The 20,463-nt window shown below is 41.5% G+C and overlaps 1 protein-coding gene across 1 annotated transcript in view; it reads left to right on the top strand.

The window, feature by feature from the left end:
* Positions 1–20,463, top strand: part of ALK (ALK receptor tyrosine kinase) — a 579,386-nt gene that overhangs the window by 527,939 nt on the left and 30,984 nt on the right. Inside the window, exons 14-19 of the mRNA XM_053382982.1 lie at positions 2,008–2,145; positions 4,252–4,396; positions 11,924–12,106; positions 16,157–16,258; positions 17,090–17,242; positions 19,720–19,827. Of these exons, the coding sequence (XP_053238957.1) occupies positions 2,008–2,145; positions 4,252–4,396; positions 11,924–12,106; positions 16,157–16,258; positions 17,090–17,242; positions 19,720–19,827 (829 nt within the window). The remainder of the gene's footprint in view (positions 1–2,007; positions 2,146–4,251; positions 4,397–11,923; positions 12,107–16,156; positions 16,259–17,089; positions 17,243–19,719; positions 19,828–20,463) is intronic.

The following is a 20,463-nucleotide window of genomic DNA, read 5'->3' as shown; positions in this document are numbered from 1 at the left end:
TTGTAAAGATAGTTTCTTTCTAGGCCTATGTTGTTTTTCATGTTCCTTGGCTGAGCTTTGGCCTATAAATCATGAGAGGGACCAAGGCCACCTTCCCTCCTATTTCAATATTGTAGGTCAAATTGATCTGAACAACATGGGGAGGAGGGCCAAGCCTTGGCCTGCATGCATATTGCTTGGAAATTACAGAATCAGTGGGGTGCCAAAACAGATACAAAGCCATAGCAAGAAATTCAACATCTTTCCACGTTTCACATAAAATGGTTTTCAGTGGAGTTGGTTTTACACACTCAGTTGCCAACCATCAAGTGTAGTATACCGCAGACAACTGCTGAGAAATCATAAGATAACCATGTGTACAGCAGACCTTGATGAATGTCTGAAGTGGCCTATTGAAAAACATTGCATTTGAGCTAATATTAAACTAAAAGTTCCATCTCTGATGGCTGGCCACTATTTAACACCAGGCTGAAGGACTGCATTGACCTTTGGTCTAATCCAGCATAGCACAGTGACTAAAGTATTGAACCATCAGTGGGGGAGAACTGGTTCAACTTACTGGGTGACCTTGGGCTGCTGTTTCTCAAGCTAACCTACCTCACAGGCATGCTGTGGGAATAAAATAGAAAGGGAGTCAACAATGTAAACCCACCAAACTCCTTGGAGACTCTGTGGGATATAAATGCAATAAATAAGTAAGTAATACAGCAATGCAACTCTTGTCTTCTGAAGCAGTCTCATTTTATGCCAGCATCAGAGTAGTCTCTAGAGCGAGTGGAGTCAACACCTTCTGCAATGTATCTCACAGCCTTTCCTTTTCCTCCCTTTGCGTCTTCTCTGGCAGTCTACAGGACCTAGGGCAGCATAATTCAGATTTAGCATTTATGTGCATTTATTTTATTCACATAATGAATACATTGTTCTGTACTCAGTACAGGGAAGCAGATGCTGCTGCTGTTGCAGCCAAGCACACAGGGCAGTGCAATTTCTGTTGCACCTAGTTGATGGGGGAGGAATGTACAGAAGTCGAATTCCAAAGCAGACTTACCTGATTCAATCTCGGTGGAACATGACCTAGATCAGATCATGAATCCATATCAGGTCCTGGCACTCCCTTTGATCTTCTCTATTCAAAGCCTCACACACACTAGCTGTTCCAGGCTGTGGACACCTAGATAACTGAGCTTCTTTGAAGGAAGGAAAAAATGTTACCAACTTACCAAATTGAGGCAGCCCTTACGCACATCTTAAGCACTTTTATTTTATTCTAAGTTGGTTGGGTTTTTTACATTTGTGGTTTTTTTTCAGATTTTAAACAAAATGGGGGGGGGCTTAGTTCCATCCCTGTGCAGAACTGGGATGGACGGCACTTTCATGGGTCTGTCCATGCCCAGTTACATATTTCTGAAGCTGAGCTGAAGCACACTGTAGGAAGATCTTCTAGGTGGGCTGGGAGCAGACTCTGTATTCTTCATTCTACCAATGACCTTTTCTCCAAATTGGGTGTCTTTGTTTCTTCCTGCTTGTCAGGTGGTTCCAATCATTAATCTTCATTGAAGAATCCCTTGAAATATACATGAAGGCCAAATGTCCTAATTATTGGCAGGAAGAAAGGGTTCTTTTCCGATAATCTCTTTGCAGATAAAAAAAAATGCTATCACTTTATGGGGCTGCCTAACACTTTTTTATGATTGCATTAAGCAGCAAATTAAGATAGGCAAGAAAATAGGTTCTTCTTCACAGAATCTTTAGCCTCATTATCAGTTCCTTGCCAATTGACCAGGGCCTGATCTACACATGGAGCAGAATGAAGTGACAGAGTCCCAATGAGCTAGAGTGGACTGTTCCACTTCAATCAGCAAATGGAGTTGTCACTTTTCAATCCTCTCTCATGTAACCAACAGCCTACAAGTAAAACAGCAGCGTTATCTAGCACATCAGTGAGAAAGGTTCTCTTCCCATCCCATTCTCTGTCCACGGTATAATTCTGGACATTTTTATTTACAGACTCTGACCAACCAAGTTATACAGAAGGTCTGCATTGGAGAGAATAATGTCGTTGAAGATGAAATTAAAGTAAATAAGAGTGTCTATGAATGGGCTGGAGGTGGTGGTGGAGGTGGAGGAGCAACTTATATATTTAAGGTACGCAAATATCCACCATCCATACAAATATTAAACTTTGTCCTTTCAGCTTGAGGCACTCGGTTTACTTATGCTTCCTTCCCTTTGGTCCTTTTCAGCCTGAACTAGGGGAAGTATGATCTCCCCTGCCCTCAAATGAGTCTGGTAATTGCACACATGCGCTTATATAGGTTGCTGTTTAATTATCTCATATCTGTTTGATGACATCACACCAACTCACTTTTTGTGACAGTCAGACCACAGAAACATCGAAAATACGCATGGTCTGTCTAGCTCATTGCTTCACTATCCTGACTGGTGGTGGCTCCCCAGGGTCCCAAGCAGAGGCTTTTTCTAGCCCTACCTGCAGTGTCTGCCACTATTACAACCTTTTCCTAAGCTTCAGGAATTCACAGTTGGGTAAAGGAGCTGGCTAGTGTGAAAATAACACATATGCTTATGTTTGTGGGCCAGATTAAATATTGTGCTAAACCAGTGACCTTTGAGTTCATGCATCATCTCCTTCTCCCCTTGCCTTCCAATGTGGCTGCAATAAGATTAGAAGCTTTCATTTTCATTCTCTATTAACCCCCATTTAGTGTGACTTCCAAAATACAAACTTTAGTTAATCCTAGCTGTGATTGGTTGAAAAAGCCCAGAGTTTTCATAAACCAGTATTTGAAGTTGCCCTGTTTCAAACAAACCACAGCTCAGATTATTAAAAAGTTTCTCAAGGTCAGCTGAAACGGCAAGCTGTGGTTAATCAAGAATGGAAATTTCTGCTGTGACCGCATTTGGAAAACTCTGTATAGTTCTGGTCATGACACCTCAAAAAGGGATATTGTAGAGTTGGAAAAGGTTCAGAAGAGGGCAGCCGACATGAACAAGGGGGTGGAGTGACGCCCCTATTAATGTCTGCTTGTCCTTCTGAAGGCTATGTCCACTTGACAGATGTCTAGGGACTTTTATTGGAATTAAAAGATGATAGATAGATAGATAGATAGATAGATAGATAGATAGATAGATGATAGATAGATAGATGATAGATAGATGATAGATAGATAGATAGATATAGATAGATAGATAGATAGATGATAGATGATAGATGATAGATAGATAGATAGATAGATAGATGATAGATAGATGATAGATAGATAGGTAGATGATAGATAGATAGATAGATAGATGATAGATAGATAGATAGATAGATGATAGATAGATAGATAGATAGATAGATAGATAGATAGATAGATAGATGATAGATAGATGATAGATGATAGATAGATAGGTAGATGATAGATAGATAGATAGATGATAGATAGATAGATAGATGATAGATAGATAGATAGATAGATGATAGATAGATAGATGATAGATAGATAGATAGATGATAGATAGATAGATAGATAGATAGATAGATAGATAGATAGATAGATGGTAGATAGATGATAGATAGATAGATGGTAGATAGATGGTAGATAGATGATAGATAGATAGATAGATAGGTAGGTAGGTAGGTAGATGATAGATGATAGATAGATAGATAGATAGATGATAGATAGATAGATAGATGATGATAGATAGATGATAGATAGATAGATAGATAGATAGATAGATAGATAGATATAGATGATAGATAGATGATAGATAGATGATAAATAGATAGATATAGATAGATGATAGATAGATAGATAGATGATAGATAGATAAATGATAGATAGATAGAGATACAGATATAGATAGATGATAGATAGATTATAGATAGATAGATATTTAAACTCCATGCCAGAACACACAGTTTAGCAAGTGATAGCAGCGTGTTGTGACAGAATCCTTCAGAGAAGATCCACTGTGTTCTACTACACAAAATGTGGTATATTCCCGGTGCTGTTGGCCTCCCTGTGTGCAAGCCATTGCCAAATACTTTTACTGCTGCTCTTTACTCCTACAGTACATGAGAAACCTAATGGTCACAATTAATCTTTGGGATGCAGGCAGATAAATAATGCAGCAGTAATCTGGGCTACTCCACAAGCCTGGGGGTTGCTGGCTTAGTGCAACGAACTTGTTATTTACATGTCTGACACATCTAAAATCCAGCTTTGTTTCTCGATTCCACCTGTCAAGATGGAAAATGGAAAGCCAGTCCCCTTGATTGTTGCAGCAGGAGGTGGTGGCAAGGCCTACAGGGACAAGGCATATACATTTCACCAAGAAAAACTGGAGAATGACACATCTGTTCCAGGGCTCAGTGGGAAACCAGGAGCCGCAGGTAAGGAACATCCACTAACTCACTCCAAGCGCCTTGCCAGGCATAACAAGATGGTTGGCAAAAGCCATTTGGTTCTGAGCCAAAGAAGCAGCACCCAATGGGCATTGTTTGCCGCATTTGCCGCATCAGCATCTCCCGCCAGAGAAACAAGCAGTTGTTATAGTTTAAAAAGCAGCAGCTTGTCTCTTCAGCCTGGGAACTGCTGCAGTGACAATTTATCACACAAAGCTCCGGCTGCCCATATGGTTCTCCCCTGTACATTCATATAACTTCTTTGGATCACAGCCATTATCATTAGCAAAGAAGAATAGCTCAGGAGTTATGGGTGTTAGCTTAGAGCCCACAGCTGTCACTTTATTTCCCTGCTGAACCAGAGGGCCTGTATTACCTTGACCAGATCACAAATGTTCATGACATTTATTAAAAGTGAGCTATTTACCCCTTAAAACATTTATGTTGAAATGGTGGTTAAGAAGTAGAAAAGGTACAACTGTTTGACCAGTTCACCCATCATCTATTCCCACCCCCGCCCCGCACCAAATAATTATTTTTTAACGACTGGACTGGGAATTCTGCTGCATAATCTGCTGCTTCTCAGAACTCTTGAATATAAATTAATCTCAAACAAGACATAAAGTTGAGATCACTTAACCCAGATTAGCGACCTCTTATATAACATATAACCATCTTTTGTATTTGCAATTAGTAGTTTGGGGAAATTATTTTAATGCCATATTTTCTATGGAATCAGAAAATGGTAGCAGTTGCAGACTGATGCCAATCCAAAATAAAATAAAATGGTTTTTTATTTGACCCTGGAGATTTCATACAGAATATTTCTTCAAACATTCATTACATACATTGGGAAATCTATCCCTTTTATTATTTAAACTATTGTTATTATAAATTACATGGGACACAGGTGGCGCTGTGGATTAAACCACAAAGCCTAGGACTTGCTGATCAGAGGGTCAGAGGTTTGAATCCCCACAACGGGGTGAGCTCCCGTTGCTCAGTCCCTGCTCCTGCCAACCTAGCAGTTCGAAAGCACGTCAAAGTGCAAGTAAATAAATAGGTACCGCTCCAGCGGGAACGTAAATGGCGTTTCTGTGCGCTGCTCTAGTTCGCCAGAAGTGGCTTAGTCATGCTGGCCACATGACTTAGTAGTGGCTTAGTACGCCAGCTCCCTCGGCCAATAAAGCGAGATGAGCGCCGCGACCCCAGAGTCGGTGACGACTGGACCTAATGGTCAGGGGTCCCTTTACCTTTACCTATTATAAATTACAAAGGTTAGTCATAACACGTTGCTGGTGCATTTATCTGTGTGGTTTTAAGATCCATTATTATGCTGTCCGGTACTGATTGTGAGAGTAGAACCAAGATGCAGTATTTGTTCTACATCATTCTAGACTGAATGAGAATGGATTTATGAACACTTCCAGATGTTCATCCAATTTTTATGTGGCTTATTTTGAGTAGAGCTGAAGAGAATACATTTTTCTGAGAAAACATCGGATATTTTTCTTTCTCAGCCTGCTAGAAAAAGGCCACTTTATTTTCCCATAATATTCTCCAGTATTTATTCATTCATTGTGGCAGCCACCATTTATTCCTACCAAAGACCCAGTACATGACAAAGTCTGGCTGTTGTAGACAATGCAAACAATCCCCCTCACCCCGAGAGACAGAGAGAGAAACCTGAGGAGAAAAGAGGAAAATTTGGTTGCTGCCATTTGCCAATGGTGAGCACAGCCTCCCCACTCCAGAAACTGTCAGATAATTCATGGAAGTAGTATCTCTGATTTCTCTACCTGAAAATATGGTGGAGAGTTTTGAGGTGCCATTTATGCATAGTTCAATTTTCTAGTATCTGCTGCTTTTTATTAACACAGGGTATACCCAATGATTGCCCTATTCTGGCCAGTGTTCTCTCTTTCTCAGTCTCTCTTAATCGCTAAAAGTACTACCTCAAAAAGGAGACGCCCACCTTACTTAGTACAATACCCCTTAGCACCAGCAGGGCTCCTTTGAAAAAAAAAAAACATTTTATGGATGCTTCCCATTCTGGCCATTGCTGAGGCACTTTTTCTTCCTCCGCACAGATCATTAACTTTTTCTGCAGTCTTATTTTGCATATATCCATATGCACCAATGTTTACAACAGAGGCCTCTTTTCAGTTCTGTTTCCTTTTTTAAAAAAATCTGATGTTTTTATCCTTCTATATCCTTTTCAGACACGGTTCTCCCAGCTTAATAAACCATAGTTTGTTTATTTGTTTGTTTGATTGATTCATTTATGAATCGCTTCCCATAAAACGTCCTGAGGCTACTTAACAATAAAAACATCAACAATAAGAACCTATTTAAAAGCTATTAAGCGCCAATAGAGATACAAACTGGGATAAAAATCTCCACCTAAAATGTTAGTTGGAAACTATGTTAGTTGGAAAATGTTAGATACCACCACACTAGGGCATGTCATTTTAGGGCAGGGCGTTTAATTTTTAAACATTTATTCAGTGAGGGGTCTTAAAAATATGTTTTTCAGTGTGATGAATTCAAATCTGCTATTATTGTTTGTGACTGGACAACATTTGGCTTGGTAAATCTATGTTTGATTAAAAAGCACATACGCTGCTCTAGAAAAACCACAGAATTTTAATTTTACCTTCTGAAAAGGTCAGGTAATGCCTATTAATAATTTAGTTTCTCTGCATAAAACATGTCCTACTAAGCATACAACATTACCTTGTAATCATAAAACAACATTAGAAAGTAATGACATCAGTTAATAAGAAATTTAAACAAGAAGTTTCATTAAGTCTTGCTCTGAATGGCTCGTGGACATCAGCTGCCAATTTGCTCTTTGGCCACTGATGCAGCCCTCACATCTCTCATGTGTATACATTCATGTGTAGCCTGTTTGCTGTTGTTAACCACCTTGAAAGGCTCACTGGGCCAGATTGGTGAGAAGTTTACCTGACCTTATGGCGTGTGTGATCTGATACCCGTACACTTGATCAGTAGACATATCCTTTATTGTCACTCCATGAAGTGAGAGGCTCCTCAGTGGATAGTTTGGTGAATGAAAGATCAGCTTCGAGTTCTGTCACAGTGTCTAGCATCTTGCCAGTGTTACCTGTCCACTTGCTGTCAGACAAGGTCTTCGCATCAAGTGCTGTGATCAAGTGTTGTGGGGTAACTCATTGGTGTGGAGGGCACAAACCAACCAGATCAGCTTACAACCAAGCTTGACCTCTACCCAATGCATGTCACCACCCTCCCAGCCAGTGTTAACATTTGTAGAATCACCTCCAATGGCCTGCAGGCTCTTATCTATCCACATCTTCGTGAAATCTACAAGATTATTAGCAGTAGCTTCCGCTGGTTTTTCTCTCTTTGAGTGAAGCAGTAGAGATCTTTCATCTGGTTCACTGCACACAGAATAATGCTGTTCTGTGGTGTTGATGGGGAACTGCTGGTCTGAAATGTATGCTTTCAACCTTTAGTTGTCTCTTTACAGCCGTCCAAGAAGATGCAGTCAATTTCACCCTTCGGACAAAGATAATCAAATTCCTGATACAGGGTTATCATAACTTTTTCTTTGGCCCTTCTTGACTTTATTGTGATCAACTACACCATCCATAAAGGAAGCAGTGGGGATTGCAACTGTGGCACACAGGCCAACATTATATCTGATGCTCTCCATAGCAACGCTATGTATTTTTAATCTGTCTTTTTATTAGAAGTGGAAGGCCTGCTTGGTTTTCCTAATTCCTAACTTCCATCATTTCCATTTTGGGCATCAGCTATTTGTTCTTCATTTTCCTCAGCAGAGAAAATTATTTCATTTGATGGTATTGGAGCATTCTGCTTTCTTCTTTGCTTATATTCAGCAAGCTTCCTTCTCTCATCTTGCCGCTTCCACTATTTGTCTGTTATGCTGAGGCAGATCTGGCAAGCCAGTCTGATGTGGTCCAGTAGAACCAGTCTTCTCTCTCGGACCTTTAATGAAAGCAAGTTCCTTCACAGAGATCTTCATCTCCTTAGGGCATGTACAGTTAATGTGAGCTTCATCTTTGCAATTAGCATCTGCAGGGCAGCGAAATTCAGAGCATAGGTGGAGGGGAATAGACTTGCATTTGAGGATGTCACAAAGCTTGTCAAGTTTTAAAGTGAAAACCTCTTCAACATATGTTTTTGACCTTCTGGTTCTCTTTGATTTTCTGTAAGATTGTGGCTTGTGAATTTACAGTGGGGGCAACAAAAGAACTGTTTGCTTGTTCCCACTTTTCAAGCACTTTAGGGTAAATGTCTTTTGCAAGACTGTCTGCTAGGTAGTTTCTGACATCCTCATCACTTTGTTCTCTTAGCAGCAGCCCATACCCAAGAATGTCTCACAGAGTTGGGAGTTCAAAGGGCAGCAACTCTCTGCCAGTTCCAATTAGTTTGTTAATATGCATGAATGTCTCCAGCTCGTTCTCTTTTCAGAAGCCATTGTAGGTCAATTCCCACTGGTTACAGTAATATTATATTATATTATATTATATTATATTATATTATTATATTATATTATATTATATTATATTATATTATATTATATTATAATATTATATTATATTATATTATAATATTATATTATATTACTGCAAGTACTTGGCAATCATTTTTAATTATTATAATACAACTTTTCTCTATTTTTTAATAAGTTTATTGGAAATTTCCCCAAAATGTTAAAAAGTCAATATATTTATGTAGTTATTTACCAACCCAAACTAAATTATAATAAGCCAGCCAAAATAGCTTTTGGATTCCCAAAGGCTTGATTCATCCATCACATGGAACAGACCTCTTGATGAGGTGGAAGATAAAAAATGGAAGAGCTCTGTCATTTTTGTAGAATAAGCAGCCTTTCACAATGATAGACTGCTTCCTGCACTCTCTGTAGCCTAGCTATTGGAAATTTTAAAACACTGGTGGAGGAGAATGACTGTTGGCCCAGTTCAAACACTGAGCCAATCAGTGTCTCTAAATGGATCAGAAGCAGAGGTAGACTCCTCCCCCACACATCACAGGTAATGTCACATGTGATGTGGATGCCCCACCTGATTTATGTGATTCTCCATCCTTAAAAGGGAGAGAGATTGCTCAGATAGAGCGCCAATTATGCAGTAGCACAGGGTGTCTAGATCCATGATCTATGTGGTCCAAAACAGAGGGTGCCCACACACTCTTCCAGAAAAAGGCTCTCTCTAGCGTGAACTGGGCCTATTGCCTCTCAACTGTATAGTGGATTCCAGCTGGGGGTTGTTGAGATAGGGAAAAGAGAATATCTAGTATCAGAACAGCTGCCTCAATTTATATGAGGCTTCAGGGAATCCGATCCCTCCCACGGTGGCAGCCAAGAAGCAGATGAACAAGAAGAGTTCTTACCAAGTACTTTATTCAATATTCACCGAGAGAGAGAGAGAGATGAAGGAATGCAGTTTCTCTTAGATAATGGCGTTGCTCCGAGTAAAGTCCCACCCCCTCCGTCTCTCCTATTCTATGTCATCCCTGCACCAGCTGATCTGAGTTTTCTGCCTCTGAGCTTTCTGTTCTACTACTCTCAATGCCTGCCTGGTCCTGGGGGGGGGGGGTCAGGAATGCTTTCTAAAGACACTGTCAGCTGTCTCTCCCCTGGTGTTTCTTCTTCCTGCTGCTCTTCTCCCAATATTTCCCAGCTTCTTCTCTCTGTAGCCTCTGAACTATGCCCTTCTGCAAACCACTGCTATAAATCTATACTGTCCTCCTGTTCTCCTGTTCTTGGGAAGGTTCAGGAGAGGGGGGGGGCGGTCCTCACCATTCCTCCTCAGTCCAGCTCCTGACAATATGCCTCAAAGAGTTCAGGCAGGAAATGGAGTGTGACACAGAAACCAAAGGAATGTCAAACTCTAACATAGGGTTCATTGTAACAGCCCCTGTCCTTTCATTGCTGACCTAGGGTCTGAAACTTTCTTTGAGATCCCGTTTTCTAGGTGAATTTTGTGTTTCATAGATCCATTTCCGTGCTGCTTTTCCAAAAGACCCAGTGCAAGAACAATAATCGGGAATATAGAAAGCTGCCCTATAGAAGGTTAGGTTATTATACTATCTAGCCTAGTATTGTCTACTCTGACTTGTAGCAGCTCACCAGTCTCACAGGGCTGTTCCCCAGTCCTTTTCATTGGAGGGGGCAGGGCTCAAACCTGGCACTTTCTGAACACAAAAGCATGTGCTTTGCAAGTAAGCTTTGGTTTCTCCCCTTGTTAGCCCAATTTCTGGATTAACCTGTCATTTGCGGAGAGGATACTATATGTGTTCCCATATTACTGTTATGATATAAAGAAAGCCTTTGTTAGCCAGTGTTGGACCAAGACATTTTGCTACCTAAAGCAAAAGATACACTAGATTTGACACTTTAAAAGCCTTGGTGCAGCATTCAGGCACAATTTCTGCTTTCATCTGTTTCCTCATCATCCTGGTACATGGCAGGTCTAGCCCTATTGGCACCATAATGTCATGTTGACCTTCCACAATCCAGCATCAAAGGCATGTGTACACTTTGACTGATACTGCACAAAAACAGGTTTAAGTGTGTCAGGTTTCCATTGAGCCTCCATTGAAAGAGAGGCAATGAATTTCTAGCAACTAACTCCCCCACTCTTTCGCTCTGATACATACTACTTGAGAGGAAGCTATAGCTTCAGCCCTGGGTACCTGAAAGAGCATCTCCACCTCCATCGTTCAGCTCAGACACTGAGGTCAAGCTCCAAGGGTCTTCTGGCAGTTCCCTTACTATGAGAAGTGAAATTACAGGGAACCAGGCAGAAGGTCTTTTTGTTAGTCACACCCACCCTGTGGGACACCCTCCCTGCAGGTGGCAAAGAGTTAAACAACTCTAAAAAAAATTGTAGACATCTGAAGCAGCCCTGTTTTGAGAAGCTTTTAATGTTTGATGTGGTTCTTCCCTCCCTGCCATGCACCTTTTCCTCTGTATTTTTGTGGAAGCCAACCAGAGTGGCTGGGGCAACCCAGTCAGATGGGGGAGAGGAGTAAAAGAAATAAGTTATTGTTATTAGCACTTAAACCCTTTTTTTAAAAAAAAAGTATATACATAGTATAGATGAGACTTGTTCTCCACAAATTCTGTACTTTCCAGTAAGGAACCTATAACCTAGCTGAGTTTCTCCTGCATTTTATGGATGCAATGGGAACTTACTGGAACTATTTTCCCTTTTGGAGAGGCAGCATGGTGTAGTGGTTAAGAGCGGTGGACCCGTAATCTGGTGAACCGGGTTCGCGTCCCCGCTCCTCCACCTGCAGCTGCTGAGTGACCTTGGGCCGGTCACACTTCTCTGAAGTCTCTCAGCCCCACTCACCTCACAGAGTGTTTGTTGTGGGGGAGGAAGGGAAAGGAGAATATTAGCTGCTTTGAGACTCCTTCGGGTAGTGATAAAGCGGGATATCAAATCCAAACTCCTCTTCTTCTTTTTTTTTAAACTGCAGGTGGTGGAGGTGGCTGGAGTGATAACACTTCCTTCCTCTGGTCGGGAAAATCCTTGCTGGAAGGCGCTACCGGAGGAAAATCCTGCCCCCAGGCCATGAAGAAGTGGGGGTGGGAGACAAGAGGGGGTTTCGGAGGGGGTGGAGGGGGGTGCTCCTCAGGTGGAGGAGGCGGAGGATATATAGGTAAAGTGGCTTCGTGTTCAAGGTGTCCCTTCCCCTCCCTTAGTGCTAATGCTCAGCAAAATTTTGCTGAAACAAAATTTCCCTATACCTGGCATATCTCTATTTGCATCAATAGCTATCTGTATATTTGAATGTCATGTAGTGCTAAGTGTTGAAGCACGAGGGGTCTAAGAATCTGCATGGCCAAGGTTGCACCAATCTATTCATTGCTGTAATGGGGTCCCTTTTTGGAATTCTGGGCATCCCGATTCATATGTGCCCTCTTCCCCAAAGTTTCTAGCCCTCATACCTATAGAAAAAGAGTTTAAAGGTGTGCTAAAGGATCAGAGGGCAGAGAGGAGGTAGTCCGAAGGGCTTCAGCTGGTTACTTCTGCTGGTGCCTCTGCAGCTTTCAGATCTCATTACTAGCACACTTAATTTCCCCACACAATGCCCCTGGTGTTCTTTTCACTCCTTGTTGTTTGGTCTGGGGTGTTTTTTTTTACTTCTTTAAAAAAGCAAATTATTCCATGAAATTGAGTTGTGCAGCATTGAACTGCACAACTTATGCATTTTGGTCTCGTTTATTTAGAATATGAAGTTTAGTATTTCCAGCTATAGATGCTGATGAGGCGGGAGGCTTGTGTAGCATTCTTGACCCCCTGTGTATATGTTGCCTTTTAATGCTAGATGAACATTAACATGATGCAAGCTCTATTCAGGTGTTACTTGCCTAGATGGTCAACACGAGGACAAAGGGGCTGTAGGACCGTGCTTTTGGCTCCGCCCTGCTATTGCACAACTCCTTCTGGCTTCCTACCTGTTCAGGGCAAGTGGGCTTCCTGCTGCACTAGTGCAGGCTCCCAACACGATTTAGAACCCTGATCATACAGGGTTCTAGATCCCACAGAGAACTTGCATGAGTACAGCACACTTCCAGCTGCATACGTTTGCCCTGGACACATGCAGAGCCAGAGGGAGTTGCACAATGACAGGGGCGCCCCTATCCATTTAGGGGGGGGTATGGTGTTTGGCTTGGCATTGATTGACTTGGCATCAAGTCTCTGCAATTTACACTGCAGCTATGCCAAACTGCTCTGGTACTTATTAGCCTATGTACCAGTTAATGCGGGTGGCATAGTGCATGTTGAATAACTCTTGGCAAAAGCAACCAAAAGCACCAGTCCTGCACGGTGGGAAGTTCTTTCAAAAGGACATGCCATCAGCCTTCAAGATCTTGCTGTGAATTTTGAATAATGATGGTGTCCTCTTGATGTTTTGTGTTTATGAATGATGAAATAGTAACAGGAGGCATTTGCTGTGCTTTATGGCATCAAGGTACTTTTGCCTGAAGACTGTTGTGCCATAAATATGCATTGGCTTTGATCTCTAGACAAGGCAAGTAATTCAGTCTTCACAATCAGTCCTTGACTCCATTGCAGATGGTTGCCAGTTGCCAGAGAAGTCAATTGCAACAGCAGTATTGAAGGCCTATTATGACAGCTGTCAGAGCCTAAAATTCAAATCACCGGGTGGACAATAATTTTCACTACCTGTCTTCCAATCTTTTGGGCCACCCTGAATCTTCTCATCTGTGGTGGTCTCTTGCACCTTATGCTACTAGTTTCCTATTTGGGTACAACATGTGATGGATGTGGTGTCAGCTGTGGAGAAATCACCATGAGGTAATTTTGTTTTATGCATGCTGGTTGGTTATTTGAATGCTGGCACATCTCAGATACATGTTGGATGTGCTAAATCCTGGGAAACGCGAAATGTTGTTTAGACCAGAATGTGGTATGTCTTGCTCTTGACACATGGCTGAGAGGTACTGAAGCATTCAGATGATCTCTCATGCAAGAACAAAAATCATCTTGTGGTGACTCCATCCTATTGTTTGCCACTTCAAAATGGTTGGGGGGAACCCACATATATATGTGAGAACACTGGAGGAAGCAAATGATTTCAAAATCTTACTGAACTGCATGTGTATTATATATGCTGCTTCTGAAAAAATAGAATTGAAAATAACCTTGTATGATTATTTAAATTTTCAAATGTGTTTTCCTCTTCATTTCCTGCCTTTCTTAAGAGGAGATTCAAATTAAGTAGCACTCTTGGTACTGGTAGATTGATTGGTTATTTGGTTTAGGCAGACTTAAGAATGGGTAACAAGAAAGAAATCTGTACTGTACATAGTAATAACCCAGGATCTGCATGACAGGAATAGCAACTGTGGTGCATTCCAGATGTTGTACTTTAGCTCCAATCATCCCTGATCACTGGTCATTCTTCCTGGGGCTGATGGGAGTTGGAGCCCAACCATCTCTGGAGAGCATCACCTTGGCTATGCCTGGTGTATGGCATCTGCCAAGATGAGCTACCATAGACTCAACATGATAAAAGAGAAAACCTGTCTGATTATTGCTATGCCTTGAACAGCAGGTTGACTTTTGCACACACCAGCATTTTCAACCTGTCACTCAAACACTGTGGAGATTTTTATTTATTTCATTAAAATTATACACCGCTTGATTGTCACAAAGCAACAACCTGAAAGCAGTTTACCATCCCCCACAATTGTAATCTTTTTGTTCAATGGATCTCCCCAGGATTGTGCTTAAATACTCATTTGCATCATTCAAACCGCTTATTAAACTGAAATTCTTGAAATGACCCAGTAGTCACTTAATATTTTGCCAGATGATTGTCCTTTTTTCTTTATTTTGTAGAGTTGGTAATTAGTATTTTTCCTTTACCTGCTGTAGTGACACATACCAGAAGGGTAGCCGTGCTAGTCTGCTGCAGAAAACAACAACCATGTCTTATATCCTGACTAAGTTAGTTGAACTTCATTCCCATTGAAATCAACGGGGGCTTTAGACATGATCAATTTGCCCAGTGATTTCAGTGGAACCAAAGTTCAACTAACTTAATCTGGCTCTGTCCCAAAAAGTTTTGTAGCACCTTAAAGTAACACAAATATTGTGGCACAAACTTTTGGGGGTTAGAGCCCACTTCATGAGATGCACTCCCACTGTTAAGCAATTGGCATAGCACAATCACTTGGGTAAAAAAAAATGCCTAAAAATGGCAGCTACTTTCCATGGTGTGCTAGCCACTCCAAGTTCTGTACAGTTGAAATTCTTCAGAGTCAGATTTACTAATGAATTCCAGCTCAGCACATTATTGCTGGAATCCATCTTTGAAAAGTATTTGGGAAAATGGCAGCTCTTACATCTTACTGTTGAATGTCCTGAGAGATAAAAATGGCCCCCTACTCTTTTCTGAGTGTTCCCATTTTTTAAATTTTCAGAGGCTTAGCTGTGTTAATCTGTTCCGCAAAAACAAAGAGCCTTGTGCTACTTTAAAGTCTAACACATTTTCTTACGACGTGTGCGTTTGTGGACTAGAGCCCAGTTTGCCAGATGCATGGGGTAGGATCCTAAATATATGGAGAGATTTCCCACAGGGTCCCTTCCAACTCTACAATTCTGTGATTCGATGATTCTATTATTTCCTTTCCGTATGACTAAATATGGTGCTTTCCAAAAGAAAAAAATCACACTGCTCTGATGATGTGGGCTATAGCCCACAAAAGCTTATGCAATAACAAAATATGTAAACCTTGTCAAGTGCAACAAGACTCTCTGTCATTTTACAAGTGTTGTTTGTGCCCATTCTCTTGCATAGAAAAGAGATTAAATGAGAGTGGGACAGTCAGGAATGGATCACAGCCATGTATTTGATTCTGTATTCATCTATCCTCTATGTGGAACTGTGATAGATCTGCGACAGTCTCTTGTATTGCTTGGCTTTGGGGGCTAAAGTTTGCTAAAATGTGGTGTGTGTATTTTTCTTCTCTCTGTACTCAGGGAATATATATCTACTTACCCACATCTGATGAAGTGGAATCTGGGGCCCACAAAAGCTTATGCTACTATATATTAGTTAGTCTTTAAGGTGCCACAAGACTCTTTGTTGTTCTTTTATAAGTGTTGTGTATTTTTTTCTTCTTCAAAAACTTTGGCATCACAATGATATTTTAAGGTGTTTTTGTGTTTTCTGTAGGTGGCAATGCAGCAGAAAACAATGACCCTGAGATGGATGGAGAAGATGGTGTATCTTTTATTAATAATTATTATGGTTCATTGTACACCCCTGCATTAAAAGGTATTTTAATCAGCCAGCGAGAGTGGTTGTTATGATGTGTTTGTAAAATATCTGAATATTTTTGAAGGGCTATATTAGATTGAATATGGGCAACATGTCTGGAATAGTCTGAAAGTTCTTAAGGTGCTAAATTGGGCATGGCAAAAGCCTTTAAAGAAGACAATAACTTATACATACCTCAGGCCAAACAACAGCAGATCTTGCTCTTGACATAACATAGCGTTTCTTTTCTTGAATCAGTGAGTCCAGAAGTTTGTATGTGAAGCTGTCTTCCCTTTACAGACACGCCCCTCTTACTGTGCAATCACAATGAGGGAAGAAATTCAGAGTGAAGAGGCTGCTGTAATAGAGATCATATTGGGGTAGTCACTTGCTTTCAGGCCCCCCCCCAAAAAAAAAATTACCTCAGAGGAACTTGTCTGGAAGGCAGCCAGGACAGAGAATTGTTTTTTAACTGAAAAGTAATTTAAAGGAAAGATGAAAAGGCTATATAGACCCAATGGGTAAACACGACTGATGTATTTTGAAGACTGTCAGGCAAAATTTTGCGACTATTGCTATAATCTCTAGTTTTCCGCCTTCTAGTAACTGGACGATTCCAAACTAGAAGTACTGGGCATTCTTCTAAGCAACGGGGTAATAATATTTGTATGAACATCTTGATAATAGGCTGCCTAATACACAATAGCAAAGGCCCCTCAGCTCATTCCACCTCAGGTCAGCTGGTAGTCTACCATTGTCTTGCTTACAAATCTTTTATGGGTATGCCTGTGCCCTGTTTTGGGTGATTTAGATCACAGATTAGTAATATTTCTTTCATCCGTTCCCTAGTGACAGATGGGCATGGCGAAGTCGAAATCAAAGTGCATGTGAACTGTAGCCACTGTGATCACGATATGTGCCACATTGATATGAAGACACAGGAGGTTATTTGCATATGTGTTTTCGGGTATGTGTTGGCTGATGATGGTGTCTCATGCATAGGTAAGAAGCCGGACAGGAAAGGCCTTCTTTAGCTCAGATGGGAAGCAGGGTTGTGCTACTGGCCGCCGCACTGGTTTCGCACCATCTTCTGGGCTTCCTCACCATTCCTTCTCTTGTGTGTTGAGCAGAAGTTTGAAAAGGGAGGCAGCTGTGCCTGTGAAGGTTCCTCCATGTGACTGGGAGCTCTGCACCCATTGGTGATTCCATGGAGGAGCCTCCATGAGACATTTCCCCCTTCAGACCTATTCTCATTGCATAGGAGTGGAGCTGAGAGGGGAGTGGGTGGGCATGTCGTTGGGGGCAGGGCCAGCAGCACAGCCCCATATCCCTTTCGTAATATGAACCTGTTGCATGTGGTCAATGTGTGGGGGGGTTGAGTTTTCAAATGTGTACTTGTTCTATAAGACTCTTCAATCTGCAGCTGGGCTGCAAATCATCAGAAAATCCTCAAGAAGGTTAGATTAACCATTGTGCTAAGTACGTTGCCTCTACTGTGGTGCGATTATTTGACATTATTTGAAAATATCTCAGTATGAGTGTACCTATTCTGCTTCCTGCAGTGGGTTCCTTTAAAATTATCTACCTGTCAGAATATTATGTCCCCTCACAGCCGATATGCCACTTGCTAAAATTTCACTTCATTTCATCAGTGCTGTCCAGTGAAATCAGCCATTGCTTCTGAACTCTTGTGCTCAGGGCTAGTTTTCTAGAAAAAGAGGAGCCAAAACTCACCATGAATGCCTCCCTTGTTTTCTTGTAATGGCCATGGTGCCCACCTGAGATGTGAAGGAACTGAGTTCCAGTGAGTTCTGGATAAAAAATAACCCTGCTTGTATTCCCAACGCTGCATAATAAGCCAATAAGCTCCTAAGATACCACAGCGAACTTTGCCTTCCCGCCACATGGCTCTGTATTTTGTCTCCGCCCCTCCCATTCATTCCATCTGCTATCTTTACATTGTGCAGAAAGCAGGGTGAACCTCTGCTGCAATCAGCTCTCCTGGATCTGTGACCCTCCAATGGCCCGTTGTTCCACTTTCCTCAATTAAGATCAAGCCATTGAAACAGATGGTTTTCTATCAGGAAATTAACATTGGCACTCAATGGATATGAAAGAAAAGCCATAAAAGCTGAGAGGGAGAAAATGTTAAATTGGCAGGCCCAAAATGCAAAGCAGCTGCCAGTTTCAGCTCTGAGTTAAATTAGATAATACAGCAGTGGAAGTGGAGGATTGTTCACTATTTTTTATTATTATTTTTTTTAAAAATCCCCCCGATTGATTGATTGATTGATTGATTGATTGATTGATTGATTGAATGATATTTGTGTACCATCCCATCACATAAAGTTCCCAGGGCGGTTTGCAATAAAGAAATGTAAAACAATTTAAATACCAAATAACACAATAGCCACAATAACAGCAGACTTGAGGCAAAATGTCCCATCACCACTGCCACTGCTGCCTCTACTGCCTCTGCTGTGGGTACATACCCCCCACCAGGGCCGGATTTAGGTTTGATGAGGCCCTAAGCTACTGAAACTAATGGGGCCCTTTATATGTCCAGCTGTCCTTTGTCAACAACATATTGTCGCTCGTTTTTGTGTTGAATATATGCTATATGGTAATTTACGGACCTAATATATATCTAAAGCCATTTGCCACTGTTGCTATATGTAGGTTTTATTTTATTTGTCTTTTATCTTATATTTTGGGAATGTACATCTAGGTTTTTTTCCTTTAAATTTTTTGGGGGCCCCAAGAGAGTGGGGCCCTAAGCTATAGCTTGTTTAGCTTATACCTAAATCCGGCACTGCCCACCACCACCATAGGGGGCGTGTCTGCAGCAGAGTGTATTTGCAGCAGCAGTGGGGAGCACCCATGGCAGAAGAGGAGGAGGTGGGGGCACCCTCGTGTAGGAAGGCAGCAGTGATGAGCAGCACACTCCTGGGGCCCAGATCCGCCAGCTGAGTTGACCACTTCGTTTCATGAGCGGGCCAACCCTGAGCTTCGATTTGGATGGCACACCAAGCCAAACCATAGTCTAGCTCAATGTGGCTCAACAGCAGAACGACCAGGCAGGAGTGAAGCAGCAGCGATCTTCTCCCCAGCAGTATGCATGCTCGTGTATCTGCACTGAGCCATGGTTTGGCTTAACACGACGTATGAACCAAGCAATTTCATGCATGATACAATAACAAAGCTGGATTTGCAACTGAATGTGCACTCAGTAGGCGCTGCAGCCAATCCCATTCTTGTATGAATTGTGTGTTTTCAAACACCTGTTTGTTGCATTCGCACATTGCATTTTTAGGTGTAGGCTTCTTTTTAAAAAACCAAAAACCTCCTTGTTACACTCCAAAAATGTAATGAATGTATGAAGAGACCTTAATAGTCTATATCTCTTTTAAGGTATTTTGCAACTACCGCAGGCTGCTGAGAACAACTTAATGCCTTCTGTCTTTGCACATCTGTTCCAGCTGAGCCTGTACTGCCTACGAAGAATCCTTCCCTCTCCTTGGTCTTGTCTGTAGTGACATCTGCCCTCGTTGCTGCTCTGATTCTAGCCTTTTCTGGGATCATGATAGGTGAGTTCCTTCTTGACCCAAAACATGCTGAAATCAGCAATACTTACTGAATGTGGTGCATCCTCCGGCCTTAATCACCTGAATGGCATAGCAAGAATGATTTCCGTTGTGACCATTTTAAATGGCTGTTGATGCAGCAGAGGAGCCCAGTTATAGAAGTGAGCTTTATCTGGGCTGCAGAATATCCTAGTTTCACATACAACCAACGCAGCACATAGTGGGCTGAATTAAGGGAATGGACTAAATTAAAGGAGTGAGAAATGTATCGATTGTTTGGCTTATTGACTGATGGAGTGATTTATTGCACTCCTCGGGTTTTTTAAAAGTTATTAATAGCACACATGTTGTGTTCTGGCTGTCTCCTTATAGATTAGTTAAGTAGGCTGTTTGTATATGACCTGTGTTAAAATCCCGCTTCAGCTAGAAAATCACTTGAGCAGGCTTTGGCAAATTGCTATAATTCTCCCATCCCATCCAGTTTATCCCTGCCTCTGCTTCCCTCAAAGGCTCTCTTTTGTCTCTCTGGGTCAAATTATAGACGACTAAACATTCTTGGTTATGGACCATTCCTTCTGCATTCTGTGAAGTGCCATGAACATTGATGGTGCGATCATAATCACTATCATTATCATTACT

Source organism: Podarcis raffonei, chromosome 3 (genome assembly GCF_027172205.1).
Source record: "Podarcis raffonei isolate rPodRaf1 chromosome 3, rPodRaf1.pri, whole genome shotgun sequence".
NCBI lineage: Eukaryota > Metazoa > Chordata > Lepidosauria > Squamata > Lacertidae > Podarcis > Podarcis raffonei.
Note: the sequence above shows the minus strand (reverse complement) of the source record. Positions and strands in the feature narration are given on the sequence as shown.